At 41.3% G+C, this 19,836-nt stretch overlaps 1 protein-coding gene across 2 annotated transcripts; it reads right to left on the bottom strand.

Annotated features, from left to right (window-relative positions):
* Positions 1–9,618: 9,618 nt before the first annotated feature.
* On the bottom strand, positions 9,619–14,572 carry LOC104851360 (zinc finger protein 260-like). 2 transcript variants are annotated; one of them, XM_033760158.1, is made up of 4 exons: positions 13,915–13,942; positions 13,660–13,720; positions 13,323–13,476; positions 9,619–12,098 (listed from the first exon to the last, which is right to left on the bottom strand). In XM_033760158.1, exon 4 carries the CDS (start codon positions 12,041–12,043, stop codon positions 9,668–9,670), a length of 2,376 nt encoding a protein of 791 aa, XP_033616049.1. In that variant the 5' UTR covers positions 12,044–12,098; positions 13,323–13,476; positions 13,660–13,720; positions 13,915–13,942; the 3' UTR covers positions 9,619–9,667. The 2 variants fall into 2 exon arrangements, with proteins under 2 accessions (XP_033616049.1, XP_033616048.1); XM_033760157.1 differs by lacking the exon at positions 13,323–13,476 and having other exon boundaries at positions 13,915–14,572.
* Between the last annotated feature and the right edge of the window lie 5,264 nt (positions 14,573–19,836).

Raw genomic sequence — 19,836 nt, 5'->3', positions numbered from 1 at the left:
AAAAAAAAAAAAAAAAAAAAAAAGAAGTAGTCTGTTTCACAAGGAGAGCAAGCCTCTTGTTTTTTGGGGTTTTATTTTTTTGTTTTTGTTTTTTTTTTGGTACCGGAGATCAAACTCGGGACCTTGTGCTTGCAAGGCAGGCAGCATCACTGAGCTAAAACCCCAGCTCAAGTCTCTCAAATACTGGTGATAAAACTTTATTGGTTGTGCATTGGTAGAGGTTAACAACAGTAAAGAAATGGTTATAACAAAAGTACGACACAATCAATGCCAAGAGAATGTAGTCTTTCCTGAACTGTGAGTTTTTCTTGTCACGATCTGGTGTCCCACGATACCGACACGATGAAATGAAGGGCTCGGAGTAACGCAGCAGGTGCCGTGACATCTCCACATGCTATTCCAAACAGCACACGATTTAGTATTTGCCAATTTTTATTTCTGTGATTTCAACTTAATGTTTTCTGACTCTGCTGAAATGGCAGAGGAGCAACTATGATCACCTTACTTGATTTCACAACATAACTCCAGAGAGAGGGAAAAGTCCGTGCTCCCCACCAGTGAAGCAGCCTGCGGGGATGATTCCGTAGGAGAAATCAGTACTGCAGTTCTCGCTCACTGGATCCGTGCTCCGTGAGCACCACCAGCCGTGCTGCTCGCGGCTGACTACATTTCTGGGGCACAGGTGAGACCCCACTCCCGTGGCTCTGGTCCTGTTCATCAGAAAACATATTCGAGAGGTTTTCTTCAAAATGTAAGACGGGTGACAAAAGCTTGACACGCGTGCATCCTTAGTAGGCTGTTTATACATGATCAGATTTACTGTATCAAACTAAACCTCTGCATGGTGGTTCCTAATCTCGATCATGTATTCATGGACTCAGGCCAACAAAAGGACACAAGCACAATTCTGAGCGCGTCTGGGGTGATGTTACCAGAGACAACTAAAACGAGGACGCTATGGGCACCATCCAAGGGGACCTGGCCATGGTGGAGGAAACCTCAGTGGAAGAGGGAGCATCAGCGTCCCTGGCCCTTTTTCAGCAGCTGCGGTCCCTGCGGGTGCCAACGTCCACCGTCTTCACACTCGGCCAGGTCTGCGTCTGAACTCATACAGTCACCAGAGGATGCGTATCAGACTGTGACCCCTGGTGACTGGGCTGGAGCTGAACGACGGGTTCGTTTTGTCTTACGCATTCTAGTACCCTCAATTCACGAGCATTCCAGAGCCTCACACAGTGTGGGAGGATTCAGCCCGACGGCAGGACGAAGGCTGAACATTCTCTTAGTGAGAACAGGGAAAAAATACGCAGACGCGTGACGCGTGTGTCCCGGCAGAACCGTCCCCCTGCAGGGCCCCCAGAAACGCAACAGGGGACCCAGGGAATACGAGGAGCTGGGGGTCTGTGCACCCCAAGGTCACTGCATCGAAGGGATCTTGGATGGTCCTTGAGGTCCAACATGGCCGTGTCTTACCAACACCAAGAGTTGCACAAAATCCTGCTGCATATGCATAACCAAAGGGCCAATATAACGATACCCTTTGGTTATTTATAAATTTAGTACATTTCCATTGCTCTACATTCAGAAAAACCTGAGTGTCTATTCCATGATCAAAAACTGAATATTACATGTAACTCACTGAGGAAGAGGGCCATGAAGAGAGTTTGTCACTCTCCCATGGTGTCCTGTAGCTCACAGGGCAGGGCTTACCGCTGCTGCCCACCACGAGTGGGTATTGTACAGGTCATGACTAAGCAAAAGGAAAAAATTCTAAAAATCAAAGCCTTTCTTTTTTTTCTTTTGAGACAGGGTCTCACTATGTAGTTGAGACTGACCTGGAACTCACTATGTAGCCCAGGCTGGTCTCGAACTCACAGCGAGCCTCCTGCCTCAGCCTCCCGAGTGCTGGCATTACAGGCATGAGCCAACATGCCCAGCGCCAAAGCATGTTTTCTAAAGGATAGGTGTTGTTTTCCCTTTATTCTGAAGTAATTAAGATTGAGCTCCAGTGTTTCCGCTGCCTGCCTTGCAAGTAAAAGGTCCCGAGTTTGATCCCCAGTACCAAAAAAAAAAAGATTGAGCTCATGGGCCATGGATGTAGCTCAGTGCCTCCACGCCTGCGTTATAAGTGCAAGGTTCTGACTTCAATCCCCAGTATCAGGGGGGAAAATGACTGAGCTCAGTGTTTCATACATGGCAAGCAATTACCTTAGGGAGAGCTACGTTTCCAGCCTATTTTATTTTGAAGCAGGGACGTTCTCAATTTCCCAGGCTGGCCTCAAGGCTGCAGTTTTGTACTTTAGTCATTCAAGTGCCCGAGATTGGAGGTGTGCACCACCACACCTATTATTTCTACACTGCCATGACTTCAATGTATTGAGGGGAACCACTGTGACCCTGTGACGTGGGAAAAGGTACACTATTCATTATCACTTACGCACGGAAAACCTCCCTCAGAGGCTTTGTTTGGGGCATGGACAAGAGGATGTCACGTTCCGGCACCCTGAGAAACTCCTGGGATAAGTTTTCAGCGATGAGTACCTTTGTTAATACAACTTCACATTCCCGGCACTGTCAAACGCATTATCCAAGTCTTACCTGGGCTCTCTTGATGTCATAAATGTTTGTTAGAGCTGAGAGCAAAAGTTAAGTGCTTGGTGAGCAGAAGTTAATTTCAGGTAATCCGTACGCAAAGTCAATGTTTGTACATATCGTTGAGGTCCATGATGATTACACTCACCACAGGGAGTCGTGTTACATAAAATACGTGAATCCCTTTCCTTCACTCCCTCCGTGCCGCCTCTACCCTTCAAGCTTTACACCGTATTTTTCATGTGCTGATTTGCAGAACGGTGGCTGGAAGGGTTAGAAACCTCAAACTCACGTAAGTGGATGTCATCATAAGCAGAGGATCCCAAAGGACACATCTTATTCGCCCCAGTTCCGAAGAAACAGTGGAAAATACATGTGTTGCCTAACACAGCTTCTGAGGAAAGCCATGCCCCTCCAGATGCCCGCCCCGCCGTCTCCCCTCGCATCCTCCTGCTTTGTACCCTACGCGAACTCACAACTACGAGAGAATGTAATTATGTGAACAAGTACACATCGATGCACCTCTGAAAGTGTCACACTGAGGGTCTATAATGTTGGGTCAGGGCATGCACGTGGGATTTAAACAACCCCAGAAATAAGGAGGAAAATTTATCAAAGAGGCTTTGACGCCATGCTACGCAGATGAAACTCTATCGACTATCAGTGGTAGAGAAGCTCCAGCAGAGAGGTGTAATCTTCCTAGTCAGTATGAACGGCACCGAGGAAGCAGTGCGCTTTTAGAAAGTTCCAAACATCGAGACGCACGCGCCCCGTCGGTAGCTGAGCGTTCCTGGAATCGCACCTAAATCTGGTATTTTGCTTCACGTGTCTGCGTCTACATATTGCTGATGCCTCCGTGTTTTCATCACCGTATCTTTGCCGTAGATCGCAAAGCTCAAACTTCTGCCGCCTCCCGCTCTGTCCCGGTTGGCCTGAATTGCTTTTGTCCTTCTACGTCTCATAAGACTCCGTATGAACAGTCGATGGTGTTTTCCAGTTCTGTGAGGAATGGTGAGGGTATTTGGATTGGGATTGTGCGAAATCTGCACAACAGTTCGAAAGTACAGCCATTTAAACTCTTACTAGTTCTCCCTATCCAGGAACAGAAGATCTCTTCCCATTTCCACTGCCTTTTAACTCTCCCTTTTCAGAGTACTGCAGCACTGCGATATTGGAACTCGGAGAACGTCACGGGGCCTGCTTTGCTCTTCTCGCCCGGAATTGCCTTTGCTAGTCTTCTCTTCGGATTCCGTAGCGATTGCTGTGTTGTTTTCCGCAGTTCTGTGAGGAAACTTCTTCACAGTTTGACTGGATTGTCTTAACACCGGACGTCCATTTTAAAATCATGTCCATTCTGATAATACTCTATGTAATCAAGGATCTCGGCACTTCCATCCCTCGATGTGCCCCGTCTCCTTTTCCAGAGTACTGTACTTTTCACAGGAGATGTTTTCACTTCTTTGCTTAAGGCGATTCCTAAGCATTGATTCTTCACCATGTTGTTGTAAATACCATTGTTTTGCCAATTTTTCCTTGGTGCTTTGATCAATGGTGTACAGTAACTCCACTGATTTTGTGTTTTGATATTGTGTCATCCTACAACCACTGAAACTGGTTATAAATTCCACAAGTCTCTGGTAGTTTTTAGGTTTTTCCATGTATAAAAACAGAATCCTCCAATAATAATAATTAGAATTTTTCTTTGTCTATTTGTATCCCTTTGTTTCTTTCTCTTCCATAACTGCTCTCTTAAGGACTATAAGGAGTTGATAGGTGACCTTCTCTTCTTAATTTTTGCAATCCTTCAATGATTTCCCATTTAATGTATTCTCAGTAGATTTTCTAGGCTGGGGATTTAGCTCAGTGGTGCTGCATGCCTGTCTAGCAAGAGCAAGGTCCTGAGTTTGATCCCCAGTACTGGGAAAAAACAAAAACCAAAGCCAATAGATTTTTCATAAATGGCTTTTACCAGATAGAGTCAAGGTCATGCTATACCTATTGTGCTCAGTTTCTATCATGACTGAAGTTTGGATTTTGTCAAAGCCTTTTTGTTTACTAAGATAAATGTACAATATTTTATGTTGTTTTCTTAGTCAGAATTTTATTCTTATCTCTTGTAATCTTAATAATTTTGTGCCTTAACATAGCTTTTGTACAAAGGGATAGGAGGGAGGTTGATGGGGGGGAATGGCATAAAATTTATTTTAAAAAAAGAAACAAAAGGGCCAGGGATTTAGCTCAGTGGATCTGGCATCTGCCTCACAAGTGCAAGGGCCCAAGTTTGATCCCTGGTACCCCCCCCCAAAAAAAACCAAACACAAAAACAAAAACTAATTTTCTTCCTTACAATTTGGATGTAGATTATTTTGTTTTATAGAACCCTGACGTGCATCACGGTGTTATTTTCAAAGATACATTCTCTTTTTCTGATGTAGACATTTATAGCCATGAAATACTCATGTTAATGTATTTACAAATTCATTGAATTTTTTTTCATTTTTATTTTTTTCCGTTTTTCATTTTTAATTGCATGGATTAGGGTCACTTTCCTTATTTGTGTAAGACTGGCTAAGACATTATCCATTTTGCTTATTCTTTCAAACAGACAGCTCTTTGATTCAGTTAATCTGTTTATTCTTTTCTTTCTTTACATTTCCTTTCTCATCAGAGCTTTGGATTTGGATTTCTCATTTTTCCAAGCAGTTGACATGCATCATTAGGTTATTTATGTGAGCTTACTTTTTTTAATGTGGGCATTCACCAATTGTTTTGGCCAATTTCACACAATTTCACTGTGTCCTACTGGTTCTCTTATGCTGTATTGCTATTATAATTTGTCTAATGTTTTCTTTACTTTCCTCTGAGACTCATTTATGGAAGATAGTATTCTTGAGTTTCCATGTGTTTGTATAGTTTCTACACATTTTGACATTGATTTCTAGCTCTATCGCCCTATGAATTGATAATATACATGCAGTAATTTTCATTCTATTTGCATAGGAATACTTCATAGGCTAGTACACAGTAGACTTACTGGCATTGTTGACTTCACTGTCTCTAAGATGCACACAATCATTCATCAGATGCTGCACATTTGAACTTCATGCCTGTGACGTGGGGAAGACCCATGCCAACGTGTGCCCATCACCATGGGAGAAATGATCACTATGAGGTTTGCGGCTTTGGTAAAGACTAACGTCCTCTGTGCTTAAATTTTCTTTGTAAGATTGAAGGAAAAACTTGAGAGAATAATGAAATGTAACAATTGTGTAATCATATAAGTAGTGACTTGGCAATCCTAATGCCTCAGCCTTCCATATGCTAGGATTACAGGTGTGTGCCAGTATGCTTGGCAGATAAAACACAGGTTTACCTGTGATTATTAATGCACTGAGCTGCATCTGCAGCTTTTCATATTTGACTTTGACACAAGTGTGACCGAGTTGGACAGGTTGGTTTTAGTCATGCAGTTCACCCGTGTTTCCTGAGTGCATGGGTTACAGACACAAACCACTGGCAACAGCAAGATTTTTTTCACACTAAGTTGGTAGGACATAAACGTGCTCAGGATAAAATGATCTCTAATAGCAGTATGCACTACACATTCCTGACGATAAGAATTAGAAATGGGCTGCAGTAAAGTTAGCTTCATGTTCAAGCATGTAAAAGTTAATACTCCATTCTGCAATGTGTTCATGGAGCAAATGAGACATTTAATACTTCATTATAAAATAGACAGAATATTTTAGCAGGTGTGGTGGTGACTGCCTGTAACGACCGCACTTGGGAGACTGAGGACTGCTGAGAGAGACTAGCCTGGGCTACATGGTAAGAACCCTGTCAAGGCAAAATAAGTAAACAAGATATAGTTTTATAACATTGCCCACCTGATGGTTAATTTGTCTAAGCATAATTAACTTTGCTTAGGATCAGATACACTATTCAAAATATTAGGATTACTTAATGGATTTGTCACGAAGGCTTTGACCTTGCATTATTGGAATGTGACCCCATAGTAATGTGAGGAGCTACTGAATTTAAGGAAAAAATAATGCAGAATATTTAACAAAGCACTGCAGTATTAGGAAATCAGAAGGAAACATAAGACAAGGATGACAGACAAGACGACACTGACAGCTTGCCCAAGTCTTACTCAGTGGAAGTAATATCACTTCCTTCAATCGTAAAGAGTGGTACTTATTAATGAGTAAAAAAGCACTATAAGCTCCTCTCTAAAGATGATGAAATACAAATGAATCCCAGAAGTCACTCTATTTTTTTTTTTTTTTTACTGATTTGAGCAACCAGGTTAAAGAAATTGATTTCCAAAGCACAAATATTCTCCACAGCATTAACAAAATAAAGACTCTGCTTCACTACAAAGTATAGAAATCATTCTGTCAAAACAAACTTCAACACTGTCAAGAATTCTTCTGAGAATGTACGTGCTATCAAATCATATCATTCATATCTTATGGATATATTTTCATAATTCATTGTATATTCCTGGAAAAAAAATGTATGTTTCTTAGCTGGGCCTGGTGGTACACCCCTGTAATCCCAGCACTTAGGAGGCTGAGGCAGGAGGTTCCTGTGAGTTCGAGACCTGTCCGGGCTACATAGTGAGTTCCAGGTCAGTCTCAACTACATAGTGAGACCCTGTCTCAAAAAACCAAAAATAAATAAATAAATAAAAGTATGATCCTACTGGCCTTTGGCAATGGAAGACTCACAAAAATAGATATTTTTGGCATAGCAGATGAAAAAATTGCCACAAAAATAAATCATGGCAGTATGAGCATGAAAATTAAAATTTAATGATAAACAACTGATACTAAACACAATAATGGCTCTGATACAGAGAAAAAACAGGCAGGCAAAAAAATCTGTAATTATGTTGGGATATAGATATCTTAGAATATTCAACACATGACTTGTTAATTGACCCATTTTTTCAAAACAGATGCTTTTTTGTTTGTTTGTTTGTTGTTTGTTTTTTGAGACAGGGTCTCACTATGTAGTTGAGACTGACCTGGAACTCATTATGTAGCCCAGGCTGGTCTCGAACTCACAGGAACCTCCTGCCTCAGCCTCCTAAGCGCTGGGATTACAGGCGTGAGCCACCACACCCAGCAAACAGATTAATTCTTGAGCACATGTAGTTAAATAATAAAATCATAAAATATGACATGCAATTACAAAATTCTTACTAGAACAATGAAATGTATACAGCAGAGTTTAAAAACAAGCTAGTGGAAAAATATCAACTATTAAGGAGAATTTAGTTTTGGTGTCATTATTACCCCACAATCACTAAAAGCAAAAGTAAATGCAAATAATCTACTGAGCCTATTGGATGTAAGAAATACAAGTCATTACACTTATGAATCTAAGAGAGGGTAAAATAAAAAAGCTGTCATCTAAGATACAAATTAACCTCCCATGCTATTTCTTACAAAAATGTACAGAATTGTGAGCACGTTTATGCTGAAAAGTGAACTTAAAATTATTTGATCCAGAGATCTACTTTAGAATTGATATGTATGTATATATATTATACATACCTACAAACCTACATGCACACAGTTTGGGACATTTCCTCTGGTTGTGTATTTTCTGGAGAAATATTTGACATCTAATCTTTATACCACTCATTTTTGAGGTTTCAACGACATGTGAAGTGATCAAAGGATTTGGAAATTAGTTACACAACAGAACTGCGTACATTCTCAAGTGTTTCATACACTCGTTCTTTAAGGCAGGACAACTGATAATTTGCATATATACCTCATATTAATGGTTCGTCACAATACTGTTTCTTTGCAATATGAATTAAACCAGCATGACTACAAGTGCTCCCATGTAATGCATTGATATGAATTTCTCCACTGTGCAATGCCACGTGTCATGAAGTCATATAAAAATAAAGATTTCACATATTCTCTATTTACATTTTCTGATGTTATGGGCATTACAAAATGCTCTCATACTATTTACAGAAGCTTCTTCTCTTTGGTGGAAGTTCTTTCAGGTATTTAAATGGAGAGGAAAACAACCCCACATTCCCCACCACGTTCTGATTTTCTTCATGAATGTTCATGCACGTAATGATATCTGTGTGGACTGTAAGTTTTTCCGTTTACAAGAGTCTCATCTCATTCACATCAAGATGTTATTTTATATATTGAGTCCTTTTATTCACCTTTTAAAATGTGCACAATGCTTACTGCAGCAAGGGTTTTCCTTATTTACAGTATTTTTCCCAAATGCAATTTCTTTCATGAATTTGACAGTATCTCAGTGTATTGATTAATTCACACCTTGCTTACAAATAGAGCATTTCTACAGTATATGATTTTTCATGTCTTTTACAGGGACAATGTGAAAGTTTTCCCACATTGGAAACGAGTTTCTATGCAGTATGTTTGTCCTACTCTTTGACATTTTGTGAACTTAAAATCCTCCTCACATTGCTTACATACATAGGGGTTTCTGCACAATTCCGATCTGTTCATGTGTTTGACAACATCCACATGTGAGGAAAGCTGTCTCTCAATGCTTACTACTTAGGCTTTCTCCAGTGTGAGTATATCCATGAGTTTGACAACCAGCACTTGTGTTGAAAGCTTTCCCTCACTACTTACACACACAGGGTCTTCCTACTACGAGTCTATGTGTTTGACAAATACCACCTATGCTGAAAGCTTTTCCACGTTGCTTACATACATCAAAGGGTTTCTTCCCCGTGAGTCTCTTCATGTGTCTGACAAAGAGCAGGTGTGCTGAAAGCTTTCACACATTGCTTACTTACATACGGCATCTAGCCAGTGTCCATCAGTGTTGGCAACGGTTGTGTGCTGAAAGCTTTCCCATACTGCTTACATACATGAGCTTTCTCCCCAGTGTGAGTCCGTTCATGTGTTTCACAATGACTATGTGTGCCAAGTTCTCACGATGCTTACATACATAGGGTTTCTTCCCATTGTGACTTTGTGTTTGACATTTTTTCTTTTTTGGGTACTGGGGATTGAACTCAGGACCTTGCGCTTGCGAAGCAGGCGGTGGAAACACTAAGCTAAATCCCCAGCCTTGTGTTTGACAATTTCTGTGTGCTGAAAGCTCTCCCACACTGCTCCCCAGTGTGAGTCTGTTCATGCATTTGACAATAACTGTGTGTGCTAAATGCCCTGCCACTCAGTTTATATACATGGGATTTCTGCAAGGTATGACTTCTTTCATGTCGTTGACAATTGTTTCGTCTGCTGAAAGCTTTCCCACATTGCTTACATACATAGGGTTTCTCCCCAGTGTGAATCCGTACATGGATTTGACAATCTTTGTTTGTGCTGAAAGCTTTCCCACACTGCTTACATACATAGGGTTTCTCCCCAGTGTGAATCCGTTCATGTATTTGACAAGAGCCATGCATGCTAAAAGCTTTCCCACAATACTTACATACATAGGGTTTCTCTCCACTGTGAGTTCGTTCATGTGTTTGACAATAACTATATGTGCTGAAAGCTTTCCCACATTGCTTGCATACATAGGGTTTCTCTCCAGTGTGAGTCCATTCATGTGTTTGACAATAACTCTGTGTTCTGAAAGCTTTCCCACAGTGCTTACATACATACGGTTTCTCTGCAATGTGAGTCCTTTCATGTGTTTGACAGTAAGCCTGTGTTCTGAAAGCTTTCCCACATTGCTTACATACATAGGGTTTCTCTCCAGCATGAGTCTGCTCGTGTCTTTTACAATCTCCAGCTGTGCTGAAAGCTTTCCCACACTGCTTACATACATAGGGTTTCTCCCCAGTGTGAATCCGTTCATGTCTTTGACAGTGAGCATGTGTGCTGAACGCTTTCCCACACTGCTTACATACATAGGGTTTTTCCCCAGTGTGCCTCCATTCATGTCTCTGACAATGAGCACGTGTGCTAAAAGCTTTCCCACATTGCTTACAAATATAGGGTTTCTCTCCACTGTGAATCCGTTCATGTGTTTGACAATAACTCTGTGTGCTAAATGCTTTCCCACAGTGCTTACATACATAGGGTTTCTCCCCAGTGTGAGTCTGTTCGTGTCTTAGACAATGAGCCTGTGTACTGAAAACTTTCCCACATTGCATACATACATAGGGCTTCTCCCCATCGTGAGTCCATTCATGTCTTTGACAACTACCGTGTCTACTAAAAGCTTTCCCACAGCGCTTACATACATAAGGTTTCTCTCCAGTGTGGGTCCTTTCATGTCTTTGACAATCTCCAACTGTGCTGAAAGCTTTCCCACATTGCTTACATACATACGGTTTTTCCCCAGTGTGAGTTCGTAAATGCGTTTGACAAACACCATGAGTGCTGAAAGCTTTCCCACAATGCTTACATACATAGGGCTTATCCCCAGTGTGAGTCCGTTCGTGTCTTTGACAATCTCTACCTGTGCTAAAAGCTTTCCCACAGTGCTTACATACATAGGGTTTCACCCCAGTGTGAATCCGTTCATGTGAGTAACAGTGAGCATGTGTGGTGAAAGCTTTCCCACAATGCTTACATATGTAGGGCTTCTCCCCAGTGTGAGTCTGTTCATGTGTTTGACAATTCACATGTGTGCTGAAAGCTTTCCCACACTGCTTACATACATAGGGTTTCTCCCCAGTGTGAGTCCGTTCATGTCTTTGACAAACACCACGAGTGCTGAAAGCTTTCCCACACTGCTTACATATATAGGGTTTCTCCTTATAGTGCCTCTGTTCATGGGTTTGACAATAAGCATGTGTGCTGAAAGCTTTCCCACATTTCTTACATACATAGGGTTTCTCTCCAGTGTGAGTCCGTTCATGCGTTTGACAATAAGCACGCGAGCTAAAAGCTTTCCCACACTGCTTACATACATAGGGTTTCTCCCCAATGTGAGTTGTTTCATGATTATCAAATGAATCCTTGTTAGTAAATAAGTTTTCACAGGGTTTACCTGGACAGGTTTTTTCTCCATTGTGACCTTTTCCATGTGTCTGAAGATCAAGGTGAGACTTCAAGCTCTCTCCGTGTGATAGACATCTATACGTATTCACTTCACTGTGACCTCCTTCCCTGATCTGAACATCCTTGGATGTAATGGATGATTTCACATCTTGCTTATATCTAAACGGCTTCTCTTCAATGGTACAATCAGAGAAGGATTTTCCACGTAGCATATGTTCATGGGGTTTTTCCCCAAGACTTGTCTTTGCATGTTTTGGAAAACATGGGAGTTTTGTGCAGGTTTTCCCATGTGTGTTACAGTTGGACAGCTTCTCCTGAAATACGGTCTGCCCGTAAGGTTTGAGTCCAGGGTTAGCTATGACGGGCCCATCTGCTGATGAATAACCACTCACGTGCCTTCTACAGGAAAGGCTCTCACCCTGATTTACACCGAGTTTCACGTGCGCATTTGTATCTGGAGTCCAAACAACCATTTCTCCACGTTGGTACCGTAATTTATATTGACAGGATTTCTCTCCCTCTAAACTTCTGTAAAGGGAAAAGTAACAGAACAACCAATCACATTTAAAAGTGACTTTGTAGTAATGAATTACCATGAGGCGATCTGCTCTGATGTCCCCTCGGTCTGCCTGTCTCTAGTCCACCATCTCTCTTTTCTTGTACCACTTCTTTCATTTGTAGCATTTTCATGCACAATATAATTTGTGATATTGAAATTTCTGTGTCTTACTTATTGAATCAACATTACAGGCTCTAGATACATCCATATTTTGGCCAATGACATCGTGTAATTCTCCAATGGGATGAATATTCTCTTGTGCATAGAACCACACAGTTATCAGTGCTGGAAATTGAACCCAGGGTTTCAGCACTGAGATAGATACATCCATGAGCCTTTGTATTTTGATTCTGAGTCTCATCAAGAATTAAATTATTTAACTCAGTGGTTCCACTGCCTGTCTTTCCACCACAAGGTCCCAAGTTTGATCCCCAGTACCACCAAAAAAAAAAAGTTTATCCTGGCTGAGCATGAATGTATGATCTTCCTGCCTCAGCTTCCCAGAGTGCCCGGATTCCAAGTATTCCCCTTTATGCCCCGCTATCCTGTATTTTCTGCAACTCATCTGTGAATGGGTACTGAGGCTGTTTCCAGAGCTCAGCTTTTCTAACTTGTGCTGCTACACAGGTGTATGTATGCATCACTGTGATAGGAGCACTTCAACTTCGTGGGCAACATACACAGTACAGTTAGAGATGGAAAAAATGGAATTCCTAGTTTTCCTTTTCTGTGCAATCCCTATGCACATTTTGGTAGATGTCACGCCACATGGATGGTCCCAGCAATAACACGGGGATGTGTCTTCTAATACTTTGGAACTTGAAAGGACTGTGTGCTTTGGAGGACTGCTCGAAAATAACTATGAACAAAAACAGTACCATTTATTTGGATTGTGAATACATCCAGAAAACTTGCAATTTTTCAAATACTGAATGTTTCCATCACATTTCAATATATTTAGTATCACATATAATTTTTCTGATAAGAAAGTGGTCTTTTAAAAACCCCTGTACATATAATTAGAACTTGGTCTCAGTGTAAGCACTACTTTGGTCTACATAACCCTGTCCTGAATATCTACATACAGCCTCCTTTAATGTATCGACACTTCTGATCAGGGAAATAATTCATTTGTTCTGTTTGCTTTTTCAGAGAGGGCCTCACTGAGAAGCGGAGCTTGGCCTTCCACTCACTATGTGGCCAGGGGTGCACATGAACTCGAGAGGTCTCCCGATTTTCCTGCCTCAGCCTTCCAAGCGCTGACATTACAGGTAGGCGCCACCACTCCTGGGGTTGGTCCTTTTACGTGAGTCGAAGATGCCCATTGTGGTATAATGTCAGCTCCACCTATGTTTCAGACATTGGAATGTTTCAAATACTCAATGGTCAGATTAGAGACGGTCAATACAGGTAAGTCCTTCGAGAAAGTTTGTGAAAAGAAAGAAATCTGAACAAAGTGCTGTCTGTGTAGTTGCCTTGGTTTTCATATTCTGACACTTGAGGAGCATTCTTCTTGTGAGTGCAAATTACCTTAGACTTTTCCTGCAAGTGTTGTACTCATCTTCAATGTGCTGGTCATCTGAATGTCTTCCTAAAGTGTAGAACAGAAATATGATAATGACTTACTGTGTTATACCAAACTCAGTAGATTCCAGTTAGTCACTGAAAGATGTGCACACGCCTACAAGATGCCTTATAACGTTTCCACCTTCCAATTAAGAAAAGTGCACTGTTGAGCACAAACCAACACTGACTGCGTACGTGAGAAAACGATATCTTCCTTACCTATGGCAGCCAGGTTCCTAAAGGTTTCCCACATCACATCTCTGTAGAGCTTCTTTTGGGATGGATCCAGCAAAGCCCACTCCTCCTGGGTGAAGTTCACAGCCACATCCTCGAAGGTCAGTGCCTCCTAAATCATCAGACACGTGTTTCCAGGAAGAAGCATGAAATTCACAACATGGAACATCTCATCTCTCCTCAGACACAGCCCATATGAGGCTGAGGTTTCAGAATGTTTCCTTCATGTCTCAGTCATGAAACACTTATTCACCATCCACACGCATATATCACATAGGGACCTTTATGTTACATTCAAATTCACTGCTAAAGCAACCATGCAACAGGAACCCGGGTCAGCCCAGGTTTCTCTGTACAATGTCTCTCAAGCATGGTTCACAGAAGGCGCCTACAAAATTAGAATCCAAGTGAAAAAAGTAAGGTAGATAAGTATGAGAAAAGTAATTCTGAGGATTATACAAAATGTCATTTCGTAAACTAACTTAGGGAATGGATTCCTCACTTCTCTGATTCTTTTTAGGCAATAGTTTCAAACTTCAACCTGGTTTCATAGACAAAGCATTAATTGAGCACTAAGCAAAATTTTTTTAAAAAATTTGGAAAATGAATGGAAAGAATTACAGTTCTTTTTTTGCGGGGGGATACTGGAGTTCAAACTCAGGTCCTTGCACTTGCAAAGCAGGCCCTGGAACCACTGAGCTAAATCCTCGGCCCAAAAAATTATACAGTTCTTATTGGAGAATGTCTAAGAAAAATAAAATTAGATTAAGGAAATCTAAAAAAGCAACACATCCACGAAAAAAAAAAATTCTTCTTCCATAAAAGGGTTTCAGGTTTTTGGTTTTTATTTTTTATTTTTGGTACCGCGGGTCAAACTTAGGTCCCTGTGTTTGCAAGGCAGGTGATGGAACCTAAATGCCTGGCCCTAGGGTTTGAGGTTTTGATACCTACTTTTATGGATTAATTAGAAAATGCCATGACAACACAAGAGACAAAAAGTGTGCAAATATGTAGTTGTTTACAAAGGCCAGAATATTAAAATTTTAGAGTAGAAAGTAAATCAGGTGTTCATAGCCTTGGTATAAGTGAAAAAGTAAATGTATTAGGTGAATTTCTAAAGAGATATAGAAGCTCTTCTAAATATCTTACTTAATGAATTCATCTCCACTCACTCTGTTTCAATTCCACTGTTCAATCCTAGGGATGCCAACAAAACTTACTTCTGATTGGCTCCCAAGTACCCCAACTGTCCATATTTATTCAGATCACGTTCTCACGTGTAAGTACACACAACACTGAGTGTCCATCTACTAGTCTATACCACTGGGTATTAGGTTTATCATGAATTTGCATGGAACAATTCATATATAACCATAATTTTTCCATATTATACTCTAATCCCTACCTTACACATATACACAGGATGTATAAAGATACAAGTCTACACAAAAGAGCCAAGGATTTTAACAGAGCCCAGGACAAAAACCATATGGTCATCTCAACAGATGCAGAAAAAGCATTTGACAAATTCCAACACCATTTAGGATTTTTAAAAACCTGCAAAAAAAATCTGCATGAAATTGGAATGGATGGTCTATCTCAAACTGATAAAGGCTATCTATGAAAAAACAATAGCCAACATCATACTAAAGAGTCAAAAAATGAAAACTTTCATGCTAAAATAAAAAACAAGAGAAAGACGTCCACTGTCACCACTCCTGTTCAATATAATTCTGGAAACATTAGCTACAGCAGTTACAAAAGAGAAAGACATAAAAGGAATAAAGACAAAAAAGAAGTTAAACTGTTTTAATTTGCTGATATGATACACTGCACAGAAGACCCCCAAAACTCCACCCAAACACGTCTAGACTTAATCGACACTTTTAGCAGAGTAGCTGGATACAAGGTGAACATTCAAAAGTCAATAGCCTTCTTCTACACAAATAACAGACTCACTGACAGAGAAATTAGGGAAACAATTCCTTTCATAATAGCATTCAATAAAATAAATACCTAGGAATCAATTTAACAAAGAAATTCAAATACCTCTATGTTGAAAACTACAGCACAATGAAAACAGAGATCAAAGAGGATATCAGAAAACAGAAAGACATCCCCTGTTCCTGGGTAGGAAGAACCACTACAGTGAAAATGGCCATACTTCCCAAACTGCTACACAGATTCAATGCAACCCCAATTGAAATCCCAACAGTATCATTTCACAGATCTAGAACAAACAATCCAAAAATTCATGTGGAACCAGAAGAGAACTCGAATAGCTAAAGCAATTCTAGACAACAGAGACATGACAATCCCCAACTTGAAACTATACTACAAAGCCACTATGATAAAAATAGCATGGCACTACCAAAACACAGACTCAAGGATTAGTGGGACAGATTAGAAGATGCAGAAACAACTCCAGACATACTCAGGCAACTCATCTTTGACAAAGGAGCCAACCATCCTCACTGGAGGAAAGAGAGCCTCTTTAACAAATGGTGCTAGAAAAATTGGACTTCAACCTGCCAAAGATTAAAACTAGACCCCTATCTTTCACCATGAACTACGCTAAAATCCAAGTGGATTAAAGATCTAACTATTAAAACAGAGCCACTAAATTTGTTAGAAGATAAGTTAGGTAGAACTCTTGAGACACTGACACAGGAAAAGACTTTATGAACAAAAGCTCAGGAACTAGCACAAAGAATCAACACCTGGGATCTCATCTTATTTAAAAGCTTCTGCACTGCAAGACAAACCACCAACAAAGCTAAGAGACAACCTACAATGTGGGAAGAGATTTTTATCAGTGGTTCCTCAGGCAAAGGACTACTATCTAGAGTATAAGGAACTTAAAAATAATCAGATCCCCACACACAAATATAAAGACCCAATTCAAAAATGGGCATCTGAAAAAAGGAAAAAATAGGAACAAAGTCTTTGTAAATAGGTTAAGGGTGAAGAGGGCTAAGGAAGGGCAGGGGAATGGGGAAAAAATAAGAACCAAGATACATCATGTAAAGGTACCACCAGATCCCAATGACGGACGTAACTGTATCGTTTGCCTTAAATGTACCAAAAAACTTAATGAAAAAAAAAAAAAAGCAGATAAGGAAGGACATGGCTCTTTTTTAATGTGGAAGAGACTTTAAATTTTTTAATTTTTATTAGTACATGTTTAAAAATACATAATGACTACATTCATCATGGGGAGTTAATAAATGTACCTAACACATCTTTAAAAAAAGGGAAAGGAAAAAATATGAGAAAAGGAAAAAACGAAAATAAAGTCATTGTAAATAGGAAGGGGTGGAAGGATGGAAGGGAGGGCAGGGGATTGGGGAAAAAATAAAAACCAAGATACATCATGTAAAGGTGAAAACTCCCAATGAGGAATGTCATCATATTGTACACTTAGAATGTACCCGTTAGCTTAATGAAAAACAAACAAAACAAAAATGAGAAATGAACAGACATTTCTCAGACCAACAAGTAAAAGCAGAAGATAAACATATGAGAATATGTTCCACATCAATGGTCATTCAGAAGACAAAACAACACTGAGATTCCACCTCACCCCACAAAGAACGGCTGCTATCAAGAATCAGCCAATAACAAATGCTGGCGGGGCTGTGGGGAGAAAGGAGGCCTTCTCCACTGTTGGTGGAGTACAGACTGGTGCAAGCACTGTGGAAGTCAATATGGAGACGCCTCAAGACACTAGGACTAGGGTCCCATTTTACCCGGTCATTCCCCTGCTGGGTATCTTTCCAAAGAATTAAAAGAATCCTACCACAGCGATATATGCTTAATACAACTAAAACAACTCTACATTAAACAACTGTTTACTAGTATTCCTTCTGAAGAACAAAGGACAGTGTTAACCTTTTCAAATCTCAAAAAAACAAAAAAAACTGAAGAGACAGAGATGTCCTTTCCCACTGTCGGGAACACGCTCTACAGGCACAGTCACCCACGCCTGACACGCACACGAGAGCTAGGCACACTCATGCATGAGCAGCACCAGAAACACATTTGCTTTATTTATTTATTTTTTTGTTTTGTTTTACATTTGCTTTAAACACACTGAGATCCGCTGAGCTTGGCACTACAGATCAAGAGTACAAATCATCCCTTTATGGTGCTAAATTCCTCAGCCAAAAATGATTAGTTGACTTTGAAGATACAAAAAATAACTTAGGATTTCTGTTCAGGAAATAAAATCTTTGATGAAATTAACATGCAGATGGAACAATTATGAGAAAGAATGTTGACTCTCTACAAGAGACAACAAGATTCCAGGAACAAAGATTTCATAAAAGAATTCCTTGACGCAAATATGAGAGTACGATAAAAGTTCTTTTTTATAGAAGAGTACAGACAAGAAATTAGAGGAGAATGTATAAAATGGAGACAGGAAAGACAGAAAAAGTGAAAAGACACAATTAAACTTCCCAATGAATCCATGAAACTCATCAAACTAGAAAGAGCCCAGCGTCGGCTGGCCATGAGAAACAGGAGCTACAGCCCACCGACGGTGGACGGCTGCAGGACTCACGTTCAGATTTAAGTGGATACATACTTGGCGCACCAGCAAATAGGCTCCGGAGCCCCGAGCATCTAAGGCATTTTCTCAAATGCTTCTAGGGCGGCAAATGAATGTGCTTGCGGCGTTGACACCAGTGACAGAAGCAGACGAGCCTGCTTTCCCCTAGCTGAGGGAAGCCAAAGATGTTATGGACACAAACAGCAGAAACCCCGTCGGAGTTCCATGGACAGCCATGCAGATAAATCTGGAAAACACACTGAGTGAGTGAATCAGAGCGCAGGATGACCTCTCTAACACACTCCCGTTCGGGTGCAGGAACCCTAATGTGCACGAGCTGGACGCGTACTGAGTGGTGGAGCACACGTCCAGAGCTCCTGAGCCTCCAGGGTCTGCGGACAGCATAAACACCACACACGAAGCTGTGGTGTAGGAGCCGGTCGTGCTGAGCAGGGTCCAAGTGTGCAAAGAAGGCACACCCGCAAGCAGGGCACTAGTGATATTCAGGGCCCGTATTTCAGGGTTTTAAGGGCTGTCCTGCGTGTTATGTCGCCTTGAACAAATCCTCGACCTCTACCGACGCCGTAAATCTTGCTCACGCTCTGGATCGTGATTCTGACAAGAAAGCTCAGACACATTCACACGTTTTCGGATCTGCACAATCACCAAGGCCTGACAACCCCTGGCTTACTTAGCAGGTGCGCTGCACATATGAGCTCCTGAATCACAAGGCACCAGGACGGGCGGACGGAGCCCACACGAGCGCCAAGCCCGAGCAGAATGAATGGCACTACCCACAGTACTCTGTCCTTACACCCCGTCTCCTGTCCTCACACGCGCACTACGCTTCAGGTGTCACTGGTGTGAAGAGACACGACAGGCTCCACTGCTTCCGCCTGATGGTCTGTGACGACACCTACTGGGAGACAGGAGGAGACTAAGGGGGTCTGAACTCAAGCTCTGCTCTTTATCCCACCTGTGCCTTCATCTGTAAACCTAAACCTACACCCGCTCCCCAGGGGGAGTGTGGCTTCACAATCTAACCTGATCGGCTATTGGAATGAGGTCATGGTTGCCAGGCAGAGGAAATTCTGTGATCCGAAGAGTTATACAAAGTTACACGCAGCACACAGGCAAGCAGCCCTTTCTCTCAACTTTACAAAGAATGGTGAAACGAGCACATGTACATTTTACAAAACTAGGGATTGTTAGAAAACGGAACTGTTTTCATGTTTTCCCTTAACAGAAAAGGCCGCCCGTGGCCGCACCGGGAAGGCATTGACATCCCCACCACACCTCCCAGCGTCCCAAACTCTCCGCAAAGCCCCCTCTCGCCAGCCCGGCTGCAAAGAACA

The sequence above is a fragment of the Fukomys damarensis genome, unplaced genomic scaffold (genome assembly GCF_012274545.1).
Source record: "Fukomys damarensis isolate Sample0158 unplaced genomic scaffold, DMR_v1.0_HiC HiC_scaffold_39, whole genome shotgun sequence".
In the NCBI taxonomy this organism is placed as follows: Eukaryota; Metazoa; Chordata; class Mammalia; order Rodentia; family Bathyergidae; genus Fukomys; species Fukomys damarensis.
Note: the sequence above shows the minus strand (reverse complement) of the source record. Positions and strands in the feature narration are given on the sequence as shown.

Bases quoted from the DNA above. Each gene is read 5' to 3' on its own strand.
- LOC104851360 (XM_033760157.1), bottom strand. From the start codon at position 13,948: ATGTGGGAAACCTTTAGGAACCTGGCTGCCATAG. The intron at 13,721-13,914 runs GTAAGGAAGATA...TCTACACTTTAG, and splicing joins TAGGAACCTGGCTGCCATAG to GAAGACATTCAGATGACCAG. The intron at 12,099-13,659 runs GTAATTTGCACT...TTCCCTTTACAG, and splicing joins ACTTGCAGGAAAAGTCTAAG to AAGTTTAGAGGGAGAGAAAT.